Genomic DNA, 14,445 nt, shown 5'->3' on the forward strand with positions numbered 1-14,445 from the left:
TAAACCTTCTGTGTTAGTGAGAGGTAGGAGGTGGCATGGAGGTGACGTACAAACGGCTTTCGTGATAGACGGCGATCTGCTTGGAGGGGAACATCGTCTCCTCTGTCCTATATGCATCGGAACTTCGGAGTTGCTTAGGGATATACCTAGGCCATCGTGAGTGTGTGATAGTAGAGTATGGGCGGCGAAACCATAGTGCACATGCAGCCTCAGGTTAGCTTGTGGATGGGAAGTCGGTGCAACCAAGCGCTGATGGGTAGTCGAGCGGCGCCGAGCTCACGAGCCCTTCGATAGGGCCCACGCGCGACCAATCCAGGTGGTATCTCAACCAGAATGATATGCGATGCGAGCGCATACGGGCGCGGATGGAAACAAGTCGAGGATGAGATGGAATTCAAGCACGTACAGCCTTGTGACTCCGTCCTGCGCGCCCGACGCCTTCGTATGTCGCATCGCATGTCTACACCTCCCATGTGCCGTCTGGGTCCATCAGGATAGATATTACAGAGAGAGATACGAACATTAGAATAGCCAATAAGTCAATACCGGTGGTACGGAGGCGGAAACATCTCCCCTCTTCGGTGTGGCGTCGAGTCAGGAGCCTCTCCAGGAGGCCCTCCAGCCAGACGGACTCCGCCGTCCGTCGCAGTCAACCTCCTGTCCAGGTCATCACTCTCGGGATCTTGGCTCGCCGGGTCGAGCCCTCCCGAAAATTCGGCAGAGCGTGGAGTACGGTCAGCAAGGAGCGCTGTCGCAGAGTCCGACCTCCTAGACAGCTCCGCCATGCTCGATTTTGCGATGAGCGGGCGCGGAAGCCTCGCGTCGTCGTCGTACTGCGTTGAGTACGCAGTATAAGGAGAGAACTCCGACGGGTGAGTCGGGTGCCTGCTGCCGTCCTGCGGGTACGTGGACGATCCCGCATGGTCTCGCAGGACGAGGACGGACGGGGTGGGTGTACTGATAGACGGAGATGCGGCGCGGAATGGTGACATCGCAGAACTGGACCGGTCGTACATGAACGGCGACACGGCCCTCTTCGCCGAAGGTGACGGCGCTGCAGGGAGCGCCGAGAAGGGGTCAACGTCCGACAAGTCTGGGAAAGGGAGAGCTGTCGTCAGACCACGTCTCAGGTCGCGCTGCGAAAGTGCTCACCCTCGGGCGGTTCAGTCGACGGACTTCTTGCTTGGTGGCGGCGTTTGTAGCACAATAAGAGCGATGCAAGAGCGACAAGAAGCGCTACGGCAGCGCCAACAGCTATGCCCGCAATAGCTCCCGATCCCATAGACTTCTGCCCATGGGCAGAATCCCCCACGGCGCTCGACGACGGCAGGGTGGATGTAGTGGAGGTCGAGCTCGTCGACTGTCCATTACTGGATGAAGACGGTGGAGATGAGGTCGGAAATATTGTAGAGGATGGTAGGGGGGTTGAGTTCGCCACAGCACCCGTCGGTGACAGTTGCGTAGATGACGACTGTTTTGAAGACGTGAAGGTAGTGTGCTGAGTCGATGTCGTGGACGTAGTGGCTCTACGCGTCGAGCTGGGGGTCATAGTGGGCGATGACGTGGTAGGAGGGGACGTGCGACTCGAAGCAGACTCGGAAGTGGTGGAGGAACTGACCGACGTTGACTGCGCCGTAGATGACCCCGCCGCTCCTCTACCCTGCGCATCCTCGGGCAAGCACGAGTCGTCGTCGCTTGGCTGTACGACGGCCCACGACGAGTCTATCGTCTGGCGTCCAGTGCTGTCCGTTAGCAGCAACACCAGATGAGTGCCGCCAAGCAAATCCACCGGATCCCAAAGTGTATTCTGGCCATCTATACCGAACTTGCTATCGATATGTTGCGTGTTGTCTATAGGGCCTACCTGCAGCTCGAACGGTGGCACGCCTCCGGTCCAGAAGAACCAGTATGATGCGCACTGTACGGGCTGGATAGTGCTCGAGACAATTTGGAACGTGTCATTCTGGGCGCGAGCCGCGTATGGAATTAGGAGCAGACACAGGATCCATAGGAGGGAAGAACGGGGGCCACAGAAGTTATCATGTAAACCTAAAGGGAAGTATGTGAGCTGAGTTGCTGACGTGTTAACGAAATGCGACTCACCACTGACTGTCCGTGAATTAGCGATTGTAAAAGTTGAGCAACGAGACATACTATCCCGTCAACGAGTGGAAGACGGAGAGCGCCCACAAGCGGAAGGGAGAAGGAGGAGGGCAACCTCGTCTGTCAGGTACTCGAAGGCGAAAGAAAAGGTCGACATGGATGGTACATCACGAGCGCGCTTCGAACTGCGGAATGGATGGACTCTACCCCAGACCAAGGGTTCTCAAACACCGAAACAAAAGATGTGTGGGTGTTCCCGCTACCAGCGGAATGCGAGCAGCGCTGAGCGCACATGATGCGGCGCCGAACAATCCAACAACCAGCTCCGACGATGCATAGCCGAAGCTTCCGGATAAATGATAAATGACGCGGTCTGTCGTGAAAAGACTGTACGCAGACGAGCTCCAAGCCGTGCTCGCGATAGCCTGGGGAACAAGACAGTCGCCAGGGCGTGTCATCTCCAGAGGGCCACGAGGGTGCAGCGGTTGTTCAACCAGACGTCTTCTTGGCAACCATACTGTTGCACGAGCAATCAAGAAGTTCACGAGAGCGGTGATTGTGGTTCTGGGCGCAAATGGGTGACGAGCGGTAGAAGTCGCGGAAGTCGAGCTGAAGCGCCAGCGTGGGTTACGGAAGATACGAGGGACCACTGGACTCGCAAGTCGCCATCCATCTGTGCGGACCGGCCGGTAAGAGAGTACGATGACGGGACGATCTTCACCCATCCTCCATCCTCCCCCTCCCCTCTGCACCATCATTGAGCTCCTCCCTCAGCGGTCCGCCGGACAACCAGCAATAACAGCACCCCTAGGACTGCGCAAGAGTCGCGACTCAGGAGCTGCGCACGCCTTGAACGCGCGCCATAGCAGTCACGATCGGAGGAACAGGAGGGCATCTCCACGCAGGCCTGACGAGTCGGGCAGCTACACCCTGAAGGGTCCCATGCCGGGATCGCGCCGACGATTGCACAACACTGTCCCTGTCGCGAACGTCTACCTCTGCAGATGTGCGTCCCACGTCGGAGGAAGGAGACTGGCAGAATCGCATGCGAGGGCCGGACAACCGAGTGCGTGCTCGGAATGAGGGAATGCGCGGAAAGGGGTGGGGAGGGTTGAGTCCTCGCGAACTTCTAACAAACACTGACGCTACGCGCATGATGCAGAACGCGACTTTGCTTCACCCATAACGCGGGACAGCAGTAGGAAGGACCCGACACAATATCTATTGGTTGCGAGACGATGTCTGGAATCTGGGTGCATGGCTGGCGTCACCAGCCCGGTGTGCATCCGCAGAGCAGAGAACTCATCTCGCGTTATTCAAATTTCACGCCTAGCAGGACCAGGCGGACCACAATCGCTACCAGGCGTCCGAAGGTAGAAGCTCAAAACCCAGCGTCTCGCGTCTCGCGTCTCGCCCCCTGGTCTATAAATGATGCGGAGATTTCTCTCTCGGTCGGAGGCAACTAGAGGGACGGTCCGGATCCATGGTGAGTCGTGGACTCGTCAGGGTGGAGGTGCACGGCCATATACTGGAGGGTCATCGATCATCGCCCAAGTGGTCACATCCTGTCCTGCTTGCAAGAGATGTGCTCTAGTAATCGCGAGACGGGGGAGATATAAGAAGGGAAGCCACCGGCAGGAAGACAACAGCAAATGGTACAAGTTAACGAGGATGGCGTATGCGTACGCAGATCAGGACTCACGATATGTCCCTCGTCCGCCACTTCTGATGCTCAGCCAGGACTGCAACCTCACTCACTCACCCCTTGCTTTTCGTATCCCGAAAGGATCCGCGGCGTACGGTAGGCGGATAGATCAGCTCCATAAGACCCGGGATGAGAGTAGACCAGCCGCGCGAGCCATGTGTAAAATCGCCATGGATACACGCAAGAATGTTTGGTGATGCATGAGATCCGGGTGCCAGAGCTCTCGAGAGCAGTGAGAACGCGGCAGGGAGGCATGGGCCCTAGGGGGACCTCTCCTTCATGGATGAGTCGAGCGTCCGAGATTAGAGAGCACAATCCGCCGAGGAGTCTGATAAAAGCGTTGTCCAGTGAGACTCAAAGGGACTTCCAGGCAGAGGGGAGCAAGAATGGAACTCGGGAACAAGGCAGGGTCGGAGCGAGGTGTCGAGACAAGGGTAGTAGGAGCCAAGTAAGACGCCGTCAAAAAGCTTCTTCTTACTGACTTACATAGCAAGCAACCGACTGTGATTGGGTTCACTCACTTCTTCTTACCATCACTTATAGACCTACTTACGCATTACTTACATGTCAACATCTCGGTACTTACTCACAACATCGACGTCGCTTCTTGGAAACGACTTCTTTCACCCACTGGCAGGGGTCGAGCTCCAGGGCCGCTGCGTACTCCGAGTCGGCGTACGATTCAGAAGGGAAGGTTACCGAACGGGACTTCAGCTGGCCCATATTCATCGTACAGTAGATGCTGCCTTCACTGAAGAAAAGCAAGCACCCGTCCCTGGACGTTGTCGGGAACTAACTATGCCTCACCTGGCCCGCCGAGGATCACGGTTCCCCCCTCCCATCCCATGAACAAACGGCCAACGGTCGGTCCAGGACGGCGGAAAATACGAAGAGCTACAGCGATGACACGGTAGCGAGCTGCGACGCGGGACTCAGAGATGAGATGGTTGTAGGTTTTCCATGCTGCCGGGACCAACTTGAACACGGGCTAGAGCGGACTTGCGATGCAGCCGCAACTGCCACTATTCGCGTAAGTACGAGTTGCTCTACGAGTAGATCATCATGTCAACGTTGATCAGTGTTGATCATAACTGTAACTGGGTTGATATTCATTATAGGTATTTTGTACGTGCGTACTAGTACTTCACATATCACATATGCAGGAATCGGAGAACACGATGAAGACGAGCACATAACAGACATGATTCAGATATATGTACACAGTGAAGTGGAGCACAGACACGACAGCGATAGCGAGGTCGAAAGCAAAACAGACTCAGAGGATATGTACAATACACTGCATGCAGGACATAGACGATATACGATGGTACGATGTACGATGGACTGAAGTTGACAGCAGAAGGTCGAAAGGACGAAGTAACGAAAATAACGATGGAAAACAGAGCGGAGAAGGACGAGCGGACGAGCGTACCTCAAGCCGCCTTAACGGAGCACCGTGACAGCGGCACACTACATTTTCCAGAACCACAGCGCAAGCACACACCTAACCTCGCATAACGTGTTGCGGATGAGGATGCACCGGTTGTCCCGCTCCGACTGCCAGCCTCGCATGCGGATGCCCAGCAAACGGGATCGCGCCCATCGCCATCCCCGCCACCGGAACCGGCAGCCTCACGACGCCAACAACCTGCTCCTCTCCCCCCGCACCCACCGAGCCCACCGAGCCCGCACTCGGCCGTCTCTTCGCCTGCATCTGCGTCTGCATGTGGCGCTGCGCCGCCCGCCTCGCCGCGGCCATCTGTGGATCGCCCAGCGGCTGCTCGCGCGGCCGCGAGCGCGAGCGCTCCTTGCTCTCCCGCATCAGCTCGAGCTTCTCTGGCCGGCTCTTGCGCTCGACCGCGGGCGCAGGGTGTGCGATGTTGGTGTGTGTGGGCGACTTGAGCGTGTTCGCGGGAGAAGCGTGCGTGGGGAGGGAGGCAGGGTTGCGCCCGCCGGCAGCTGCTGGCAGTCTCGCAGGACTGTTCGGAAGGGAGTGCGCGGCGACGGAGGGAGACGGGATGGGCGTGAGCGGGGACGAGGAGCGCATGAGGACGTCGACGGCGCTCTGGACTTGCGAGCTCGAACCGGGCTCGAGCCGCGGCAGGTTCTTGGTGTCGACTTTCGGCTTCGACTTCCCCTTCCCCTTGGCCTTCTCCAAAGACTGGGCAGGCGGCGACGAGGAGCCCGACGCAGACGACGCAGCGTGAGCCTCGACCTTGGCAGCTCGTGCTCCGCGCTTGTGCTGCCCTCGCCGCGACTCCTTCGGGTACTCGCATGCAAGCCCACGACGCGTGCATTGACTACAGACGAGCGAACGGATGTCAGCAACCAAAGAGACAAGAATACAACTGACGCAAGACTTACTTGCAACGCATCGGTCCACCAGGCGGCGGCGGCCCACACGCGATCTTGCGCTCACGACAGAACAGACAAGCCATAATCGGCTTCTTCTTCTCCGGTTCCTTCCCGTTCTCCCCGCCCTCGCCGTTCGCAACGGCCATGTCGAGCTTGAACATCGCCTGACCAGCGGTCGGGCCATCCATCGTCGGTGGTGGGGCAGGTGCAGGGTTGACGATGGGGACGGGTACAGGTACAGAAGGGGGAGTGGGGATGACTTGACCGTCAGCAGGGTCGGTTGAGACGGTGGCGGGGTTCTTCCGTGGACGACCGCGCGGCCTCTTGAGCGCAGCAGAGTCGCGCACGGCGGATGGCGAGGACCCGGATCCCGATGGTTGGGGCTGAGGCGAGGATGCTGACGCTGAACCCGGCGTCGGGGATTCCGCGGCTTGGCTCTGGATTTGCGTTTGAGATCGTTGCGCTGGAGGTATGAGGGAACCCATTGGCGGTGGCGACGAGCTCTTGCGCTTGGCAAGTAGGGTAACTGTGGAGCGGGAAGCGGGGCGCGGCTTAGGCGAGACTGGCGTAATCGCGCCCTCGAGCGTGTAACTGCGAGTCGGGCCGACCGGAAGGGGACGAACGGAGTGAAGGGACGGGACGGAGTACATGTCGGGCATGGCGACGGGGAAGGAACCGTCCGGGCTCATGGGCGAGTCGACGAACATGCCGGGCGAGTACGGGTGAGGGTATGCGACGAGCATGCCGCTAGACGAGTCGGACGGTTCAGACGCAGTGGCGGTTGGGTAGTAGTCTGGAGGCTGCGGTGGGTAGAACTGGGAAAACGATGGAAAATGTGAGTGGTAGGTATAGGAAAGAGAATGATAGGGTATAAAATGAGGATGGCATACGGCGGCGTTCGCAGCAAATTCGGGCATTCGCTCATAGGAACAGCACATCGGAGCCTTCACAATGCTATCAATGTGAAGGCGTACGCCACAAACGCGTCATAAGAGTGCAGCGACCGCACCCCCACTCACACGCATCGCACGACGAGCATGCACACCCAGAAGAACGCACGACGAAGCTAGAGGGCTCTAACTGCGGTCATGCTCCAGTGAACGAGGCGGGCAGCCAGAAAGCGCGACGCAGGAAGAGGATATCTCGCGCATATAACCAGGACGTCGGACGTCAGCGGGGATGGTAAGAGAAAAGGAATGAACGGATGACTCGCAGGATGATCCGCACGTCCGATGCCAACGAGATGAAGGTCTCGCGCGACGCAGAAAGCGAATATCTCGCGCATATACCGAGGTCGTCGCACGTCGGCGGTATCACGAAGAGCATGGAAGCAACAGAAAAGCAGCACAAAAGAGACAGACGATCAAACACAACAACGAAAAACACTCACCCCAGGCGCGTTCCCCCAATTATGCGACGCCCCCTCGTCAGCATACAGCTCGCCGTACGGCTGCTCGACATACTGGACGTCCTCCTGCTTGATCTCGCGCATCGGCGCGTCGACGGGGGACTGGAGCATCTCGGACGGGTCGTCGGCGTATTGGGTGGGTGAGTAGGCGTAGTCACCAGAGAGCGGGGGAGAGAGTGTGTCGGAGTCGTGCTGGAAATACCGCATATCCTGAGGCCGCGCATCGTACGTGGGGGAGTCTTCGCCCATCCACATCGCCTCGTCCTCAAGCCCCTCTTCGCACTTGACGGCGACCGCGCCAGCTCCAGGGTCCTCGTGTGCGTGTGCGTGTGCGTAGACATGTGTCATCGCGCTGGCCGACGCGGGGGGATGTGGGGCCCACTGGTGTTGGGGTGCGTGATGGAGACTCGAGGCGGCATAGTTTGAATGCTGCTGCTTCCCGAAAGGATCGGGTCAGGAAGAACCGCAAATGCAAAGAGATACATCGGCTAGGGCTTACCTGTACGTACTGCTGCTGCGCGTGGTCAGGGTAGGACGTGGGCGGGGGTGATGATGATGATGATGGGGCGAAGCTCAGGTTGGCGGTGGGGACGCGTGGGTCGGGCGTCTGCGTATGTGGGGGGTCGACAAAGGCTGCCCGGCGGGGGATCAGGAAGGGGGAGGGCGTTGAGTAGAGACAGACGCAGGACGTACCGTTGTGGTGCTGGTCAAGGTGGTGGTGGTGGTGGGGGTATGGCGTCGGCTGATTGTGGCGCATGGCGCTCGAGGCTGGGGTTCCCACAGGAATGCGAGAAGACGAGGCAAAAAGTGGCAGGGGACGCTGGGGCTGCTGGTTGTCGTAGGGAGCAAGACGGGGCTCGAGGGAGGGGGGAAACTGGAAGAGGCCCGGGATGTTGGCTGGGCGAGGGTTCGGGAGCATGGTCTGCGAGCTCAGCTGAGTTCAAGCTGCGATGGGAGTGATCGAGGATCGGAGGCGCGGAGGTTATAGCGGCGCGATAAGTACTTCGAGCCAATGGCGATCGGCCGCGGCCAGGCAAACGTTCACGGAAGCAAAGAGGCAGAGAGGGGGCGTACGCGCGGGGGCAGAGGAAAGACAAACGGGCACGGGGCACTTGCAAGCAGCGCAAATACTTATGTCCGTCCGAAAGAGGCTAAGAGCGAGGAGGGCGACAAGACACGTGTTCTCGCGCGGTATTCGATCGACCAGCCGAGCACAGACGCTCCCATTCAGTCCCTCGTCCGACCGCGGTTAGTGACCGTCCCCCTCGCCTCCTCCCACTAGTCCTCTTCAGTCCCCTTCTTATCGACCGACATCCCAGGTATCCTCCTCTCCCAGCCAGTCGTCCCTCCCCCGACGTTTCCACGCGTCTTCCCAGTCCCCTGTCCCCCTCCTCGCCTCCTCCGCCCGCCTCTCCTCCAAATGCCTATCCCACTCCCCCGCTCCCCTCTTGGCGAGCCACCGCCCACCCGGACAGCGCCCTGCCACCCCCTTCGAACCCCCCGCGCGTCCAATAGCCCACTCTGCCCCGATTCCTCGCCCAACTCAATCAGATCCGGCACCCATGTCCGTACATGACGCCTTCCGAATCCCAAGACGTAACACGCCCTAAAGCGTCCGCCCCTCCCTTCTCCCCAGGCATGCGGGCCCTGTGGGCACTCGGACGCTCTCGTCTGTCACGCCCCCCTCCTCCTGCCCTATCCACGCGAACCCGAATGTCAATCCCAGTCCCACACCCGACTGCACCCGCATCTCCGGTCCGCAATCTCGTCCTTCTCCTGCCGCCCCCTTACCGGCCGCGCTAAACTAGCCTGCGATAGCAGCTGGTGCTGAGTGCATTGAGTATTCAGTAAAGAGTATATCGACCTCTTTCCCGCTGGAGATCTGCGCCCTGCGCTATATTCGCCTCCCCTTCGCGGAGTGGTGTGTCCTTGAGCTTGACTGTCCATGACGCAGCCTATGCGTACACTATGTCCACTAAACTCTACTGTAACTCTATAGCTGCTTCTTCTCATGAGGCCCGCTCTCCAGGCCCCACTACCACAGTATCGATATCGCCTGCCGCCCGATCAGCGTCCCCCCGGCCTGGGACACACAGCTGCCCACGACACGAGAACCTCCGCAATGTCATGATTCAATGTCACGGTCAATGTCGCCCCCTCAGAACCTTAGACAGACTTCATGCTTCACCCGCAGCCCGGCCATTACCCAATTACCCAATCGTGAGGTACTCTCCCCACCCATCTCCCGTCGTATGACACCCCCCTTCGAGTCTTCGAGCCTTCCGCGCGGCGCGTGCCCGCCGGATCTACCAGCCAGCCACAGTCACGCTCGGGCTCCCCAATGTTGTGTTCCGCGCGTTCTCAGCGTCTTCGGACACGCTCGGTGGGGCGATATCAATGTCCATGTAGAGTACACGAGAGAAGCACGCGATCGGATGGCGATGCTATCGCCTGCGACCGTGAACGCGACGCGACGCATACATGACCCTACTCGACTTCCTCCTACACCTGCTGAACTACCTACTACCAATCCGCCCATCGCCACTTGGTGCGCTAAACCACGATCGTCCACGGCGCCTGCCCGATTTCCCATCTCCCACTTTCATCTCCCATCTCCCATCTCCCATCGACATCGACCATCCATCTGTCAGGTCAGTGCTACGTTGATACATACGCGCATATTGAACGCCAGGCAGGACGCCCAATGCCGAGCCGCCGCATGACAATTAGCATGCCATGACGCCCCCCCCCCCCCGCGGGCCACGCGCATCTACCTGGAGGCTAGCACACCAGCTGCATAGGCTCTCGGGCTCCCGATGACCGCGTAACGGCATCATCGCCATCGCCCGTCCGTAGACGAAGTGCATCTAGCAGCGCAAGTGGCCACTAGCACACCAGCCCGCTGTGATCCATCCCATCTTGTACGTCCCACTTCCCACTTCCCATTTCCCTCTCGTGCATCCAAGCCTGCACGGTGCACCCGCGCACACGGCACACCGTACACGTCCCTCGCCGTCTCCAATGATGCCCACCGTGCGCCGCGAGTGACGGCATAATTGCACTTTCGCCCGCATCGTGCGCATATACCTACGCAGTGGACCATGGTCGTGTGCCAGCAGCACCCGGTCCCCGGACGGTCGCCGGGAACGGGTGCGCTCTGTGCACGGCGCAGCGAGGGACAGGCCACAGCTTCCCAGCTTCCCGTTCGGGACGGCTTCCCCGCATGATCCACGCCGCGATGCGCCGCGCGACTCGCGACTCACGACTGTAACTGTGACTTTAAAGTTCATATTCAATGGGCACGTCATCGCCATCACTATCGACCATCGCCCGACGGTGGTGGTGGTGGTGGGGGTGGGCTTGACTCTTGAGTATGGCAACGGACGCTACCGTCTTCCACGCCAAGCCCTCCACGCCTCCAGGTCTCCAGCCGTGGCTGAGCGCTGAATATTGACTGTTTGGTTTGAATTGTTATTTGAATTGTGAGTGTTGCTGGATTTGTCGCTGGCCGCCGCGACGTTCGACGTCCGACGTTGGAAGTCCCCCAGACTGAGCTCGCCGCTCGGTTCGCCATCGAGCTCGACGACGCGGTGGGAAATCAGATAGAGGCGGTTTTTCGCGCAGGTTCAATGAAAGATGAAAAATGAAAGAGGCATGCGCAGTGGACAGTGGGCGCCGGGCGGGTATCGATCGCATCTGACTGCAGCTATGCAGACTTTGGCGAGACTTGGAAGCTTGGACGTTGGGAGCCATCCCATCGGGGCTCTCTAAGCTCTTGTGTCACTGTGCCGATCAGCGCGATCCATACATGCTACATACATCGACGTTCGACATCTGACAGTTCACAGGATGGGCGACGTCGGACGGCGCCACCGCCACGGTCTTTGTTCTCGTAAGGTATCATTACTAGTATGCGTCCGCGTTCGCATCCTGGCTGAGCTTCCGCGTTGACCCGAGACAGTGTTTGAAGACTGTCCGGAAGATTTGTTCTTCCCTGGACAGATGTACATAACTCGAGTACGTTCGTCCGCCAGTGCTAGTGAGTACCTGAGTATGTAGAGCACTCTGATGACGAGCTTCCGCGTGCAAAAGACAAACTGATGCACATTTGAATTTTGCAGTATATAGATCTCTCCCTGCGGCGGAGGGCGTACTTACATACGCGCGGATCAGCCCCGTTCCGAGTCCAGATTCTAACGTCATCCGCTATTGAACTATCGAAACCATCGAACGTCCACCGGCAACTTCAAGCTCGAACGTACCATACCCAACCTCCTGGCCCTTCTCAGTCTGGACCTCCGACGTTCGGCGACCTTGAATAAATACACACTACTTATGTACACCCCGATGTCGGCACTCTGCTGCAATCGTCTTACAAACCAGATCCCCCCGCTCGAATGCCGAGCAAACTTACTCACCCGCCCTGAACCCTGACGGCCTGACGCCTGATGCCTGGACACTGAGCTTCCACAATCCGGACCCCTCTCTAAGACTCTATCGCCCCCTCCCCCCCCCCCTGCACGCTGCCGCCCTGCGTCCCTGGCCTCCCGCAGACATACGAGATACTGTATGACACGCCGTTCACGAGTTCATGCTTATGCTTATCCCTTTGATCCTTTGACGCTGTGACGCTGGGACGCTTGATGCTTTGATGCCCGATGCCGGATATGACTCGGGCCCTCTTGCCACTTGCCACTAAGTAGGTCCTCGTACTCTTGCTGTCCGTTTGTCTCCCTCTCCCTCTCCCTCTAAGCGTCCTACCCGGGCCTTCCGGCGCAACGTTAACAGCTCTGAGCTAGGTGTATGTATGTACTCGCATCGAGAAGATTGCCGATTGGGTTCGTTTCACCCTGACCAGCGACCACAGCCCTCAGGCTCGAGCGCGACGCGGACTCGACAACGCGTCATCGTCATCCGTGGACCGTGGACCGTGGCACGGGTACCATCCCACTTCGGGCCGACGGTTCGCCGTTCGACGTTCGACGTGCGACGTGCGACGGCTGATGGCCTAGGCGAGTCGATGGCTGCGTGCGTCTCGTAAGGTTCACCGGTCACCAGATTCGGATACGGAATCGACGCGCGACTCGGACGTGAGTCGTGAGTCGTGACGCCGCTCGAGTCTGCGCAGCTGAACGTTGAACGTTGAACACCTGGAACCCCGGCGCCCGCCGAAACCGCTGCTACTCGCTGCTACTTGTGAGTGGAGTTTCCTGGGGGTCGCTGGCCATGGCCATGGAACGAGACGAGTGGAACGCGCACTCGGGTTTCCGCACGAGCGGTCACCACGAGGAAGCTTTGATCGCCGATTGGCCCCACTTACTGTACATACGGTCACTGTTTACCAGGCTCCAGCTCAGGACGCGCCCGTGCAGCCGTGCAGCTTAGAGCCGCGCAACGTTCGCCGACATGCATCACTGTGAACCCGTCGGGAGGCAACCGGCCACCCTTCGCTCTCGCTCTCACTCAACACTCAGGGATTTGAGTTTGAGCATTTGTCCTAGCTGTTCGCGTTCGGGTGAGTGTGCGCGTTCAACTGCGCCGCCGCTCCGAGTCATACACAGACTAACCATTGGATCTCTCGTGCACGGTCACGCTGCTGACCTCCCCATGATGCGTGTCTCTGGGAGCCTCAGCCTCAGCCTCAGCCGCGCCCCGGCTCGGGTCAGAGTGGAGTCTGGACCTTCCGGTTCATAGCGGACCCAGCTTCGAACCTACCCAACCCCGCACCGGGGTGGCCACTGGCCGGCGTCGACGTCGACGTCGACGTTGGAAGCTTGTGCCACTTGGTCTACTTACGCTCGGATGGTCGTGGTCGAGGCTGCGACGTCACGAGTTGCGAGTTGCGAGTTGCGAGTTGCGAGTCGCGAGTCGCTCCCTTCTAGACTACTAGTGCTGCCAAGATGTCGACACGACGTCGTGCTGAACTTGCTCCACCTCGCCAGTGCACGACGAGGACGACGAGGACGACGAGGAGAAGGATGATGGGACACCGACAGGTCCGGCTAGCGACGATGCGACATGGCGCAGGCGCAGGCGCACCCACGTGTGTACGTGCCGCACCGCGTAGTCACCCCCAATGTCCCGCTGCCCCGGGCCCGCATCCCATGCATGGCCTTACCCAGGACCATGCGAGACTTTCCCGCAAAGTCTGGACTCTGAGCAGACGCGTCACGCAGCACGCAGACGTAGCCAGGCTACATGCCCCCCGTCCCCGTCCCCGTCGCTCCCGGAGATGAATAAGCGGAGCCCCGATGGCTCGGGATTTGGAAGCAGGAGTTGTTAGCCGCAGCCTGTACAGTGATGTCCACTTACGGTACGTGGTGCGTACATATGTCTAGTCCCGCTCTCGGCTGCTTAACCCCTGGTAGTGCGTCCAGAGTCTAGTCGTCCGGTCACCGGTGTGCTTAGCGCAGCGTGCCCTTGTTCTCTGCATGCGCCGCTCCGCGTTCGAATTCGAAGGCGAACGTGGACGTGGACGTCCGAGCACCCAGCAACGTGCTACGGTTACGTGACGCGTCTCTGGCGACTCAAGACTCGAGACTCGGGACTCGAGAGCCCTGAGCGACCGAGCCACGACGTCACGGAATCGCGCACTAGCACCTTCTACTAGCCTCGGGCATCGCCAATCACCAAGTTGAAGAAGTATTTATACTTTCATACACTAGCTCCCACCGTGCCACCGTCGCGATCGTCTCCTTCCATCGATATCGATCCCGTCAAAGTGAACCTACAGCTGGGTGCCCGTATGCGCAGGGTCGAGGTTCGTGGCCACTGCCTAGCGACGCGTGGCTCTACCTGATGCCTCATCATCGTTATTGCTGCCACCAGACTACACCAGTACTTCCAGACTCCAGTGCTTGACCCCGTCCAACCT

At 59.2% G+C, this 14,445-nt stretch overlaps 6 protein-coding genes across 6 annotated transcripts; 4 read left to right on the top strand and 2 right to left on the bottom strand.

Annotated features, from left to right (window-relative positions):
* Positions 1-539: 539 nt before the first annotated feature.
* Positions 540-2,260, bottom strand: L226DRAFT_570027 (uncharacterized protein; the record flags this gene model as incomplete). Its single annotated transcript, XM_067684389.1, has 4 exons — positions 540-1,093; positions 1,153-2,049; positions 2,104-2,109; positions 2,191-2,260. The coding sequence occupies 4 exons, from the start codon at positions 2,258-2,260 to the stop codon at positions 540-542; spliced, it is 1,527 nt and encodes a 508-aa protein (XP_067536350.1).
* A 1,111-nt stretch (positions 2,261-3,371) lies between these two features.
* On the top strand, positions 3,372-4,045 carry L226DRAFT_387922 (uncharacterized protein). The gene has a single exon (XM_067674467.1). The coding sequence runs from the start codon at positions 3,532-3,534 to the stop codon at positions 4,003-4,005; it is 474 nt and encodes a 157-aa protein (XP_067536351.1). The 5' UTR covers positions 3,372-3,531; the 3' UTR covers positions 4,006-4,045.
* Positions 4,046-6,091: 2,046 nt separating this feature from the next.
* On the bottom strand, positions 6,092-8,712 carry L226DRAFT_388475 (uncharacterized protein). The gene is made up of 3 exons (XM_067674470.1): positions 8,071-8,712; positions 7,554-8,003; positions 6,092-6,978 (listed from the first exon to the last, which is right to left on the bottom strand). Exons 1-3 carry the CDS (start codon positions 8,488-8,490, stop codon positions 6,169-6,171), a joined length of 1,680 nt encoding a protein of 559 aa, XP_067536352.1. The 5' UTR covers positions 8,491-8,712; the 3' UTR covers positions 6,092-6,168.
* A 332-nt stretch (positions 8,713-9,044) lies between these two features.
* Positions 9,045-9,504, top strand: L226DRAFT_533852 (uncharacterized protein). The gene has a single exon (XM_067680555.1). It carries the CDS (start codon positions 9,144-9,146, stop codon positions 9,372-9,374), a length of 231 nt encoding a protein of 76 aa, XP_067536353.1. The 5' UTR covers positions 9,045-9,143; the 3' UTR covers positions 9,375-9,504.
* Positions 9,505-9,540: 36 nt separating this feature from the next.
* Positions 9,541-10,366, top strand: L226DRAFT_387994 (uncharacterized protein). The gene has a single exon (XM_067674468.1). The coding sequence runs from the start codon at positions 9,707-9,709 to the stop codon at positions 10,292-10,294; it is 588 nt and encodes a 195-aa protein (XP_067536354.1). The 5' UTR covers positions 9,541-9,706; the 3' UTR covers positions 10,295-10,366.
* Positions 10,367-12,707: 2,341 nt separating this feature from the next.
* L226DRAFT_388008 (uncharacterized protein) lies at positions 12,708-13,666 on the top strand. Its single transcript, XM_067674469.1, has 3 exons — positions 12,708-12,767; positions 12,944-13,086; positions 13,205-13,666. The coding sequence occupies exons 2-3, from the start codon at positions 12,978-12,980 to the stop codon at positions 13,459-13,461; spliced, it is 366 nt and encodes a 121-aa protein (XP_067536355.1). The 5' UTR covers positions 12,708-12,767; positions 12,944-12,977; the 3' UTR covers positions 13,462-13,666.
* The last annotated feature ends 779 nt before the right edge of the window (positions 13,667-14,445 follow it).

This window comes from Lentinus tigrinus, assembly GCF_003813185.1.
Source record: "Lentinus tigrinus ALCF2SS1-7 unplaced genomic scaffold L226scaffold_9, whole genome shotgun sequence".
NCBI classification, from domain to species: Eukaryota; Fungi; Basidiomycota; class Agaricomycetes; order Polyporales; family Polyporaceae; genus Lentinus; species Lentinus tigrinus.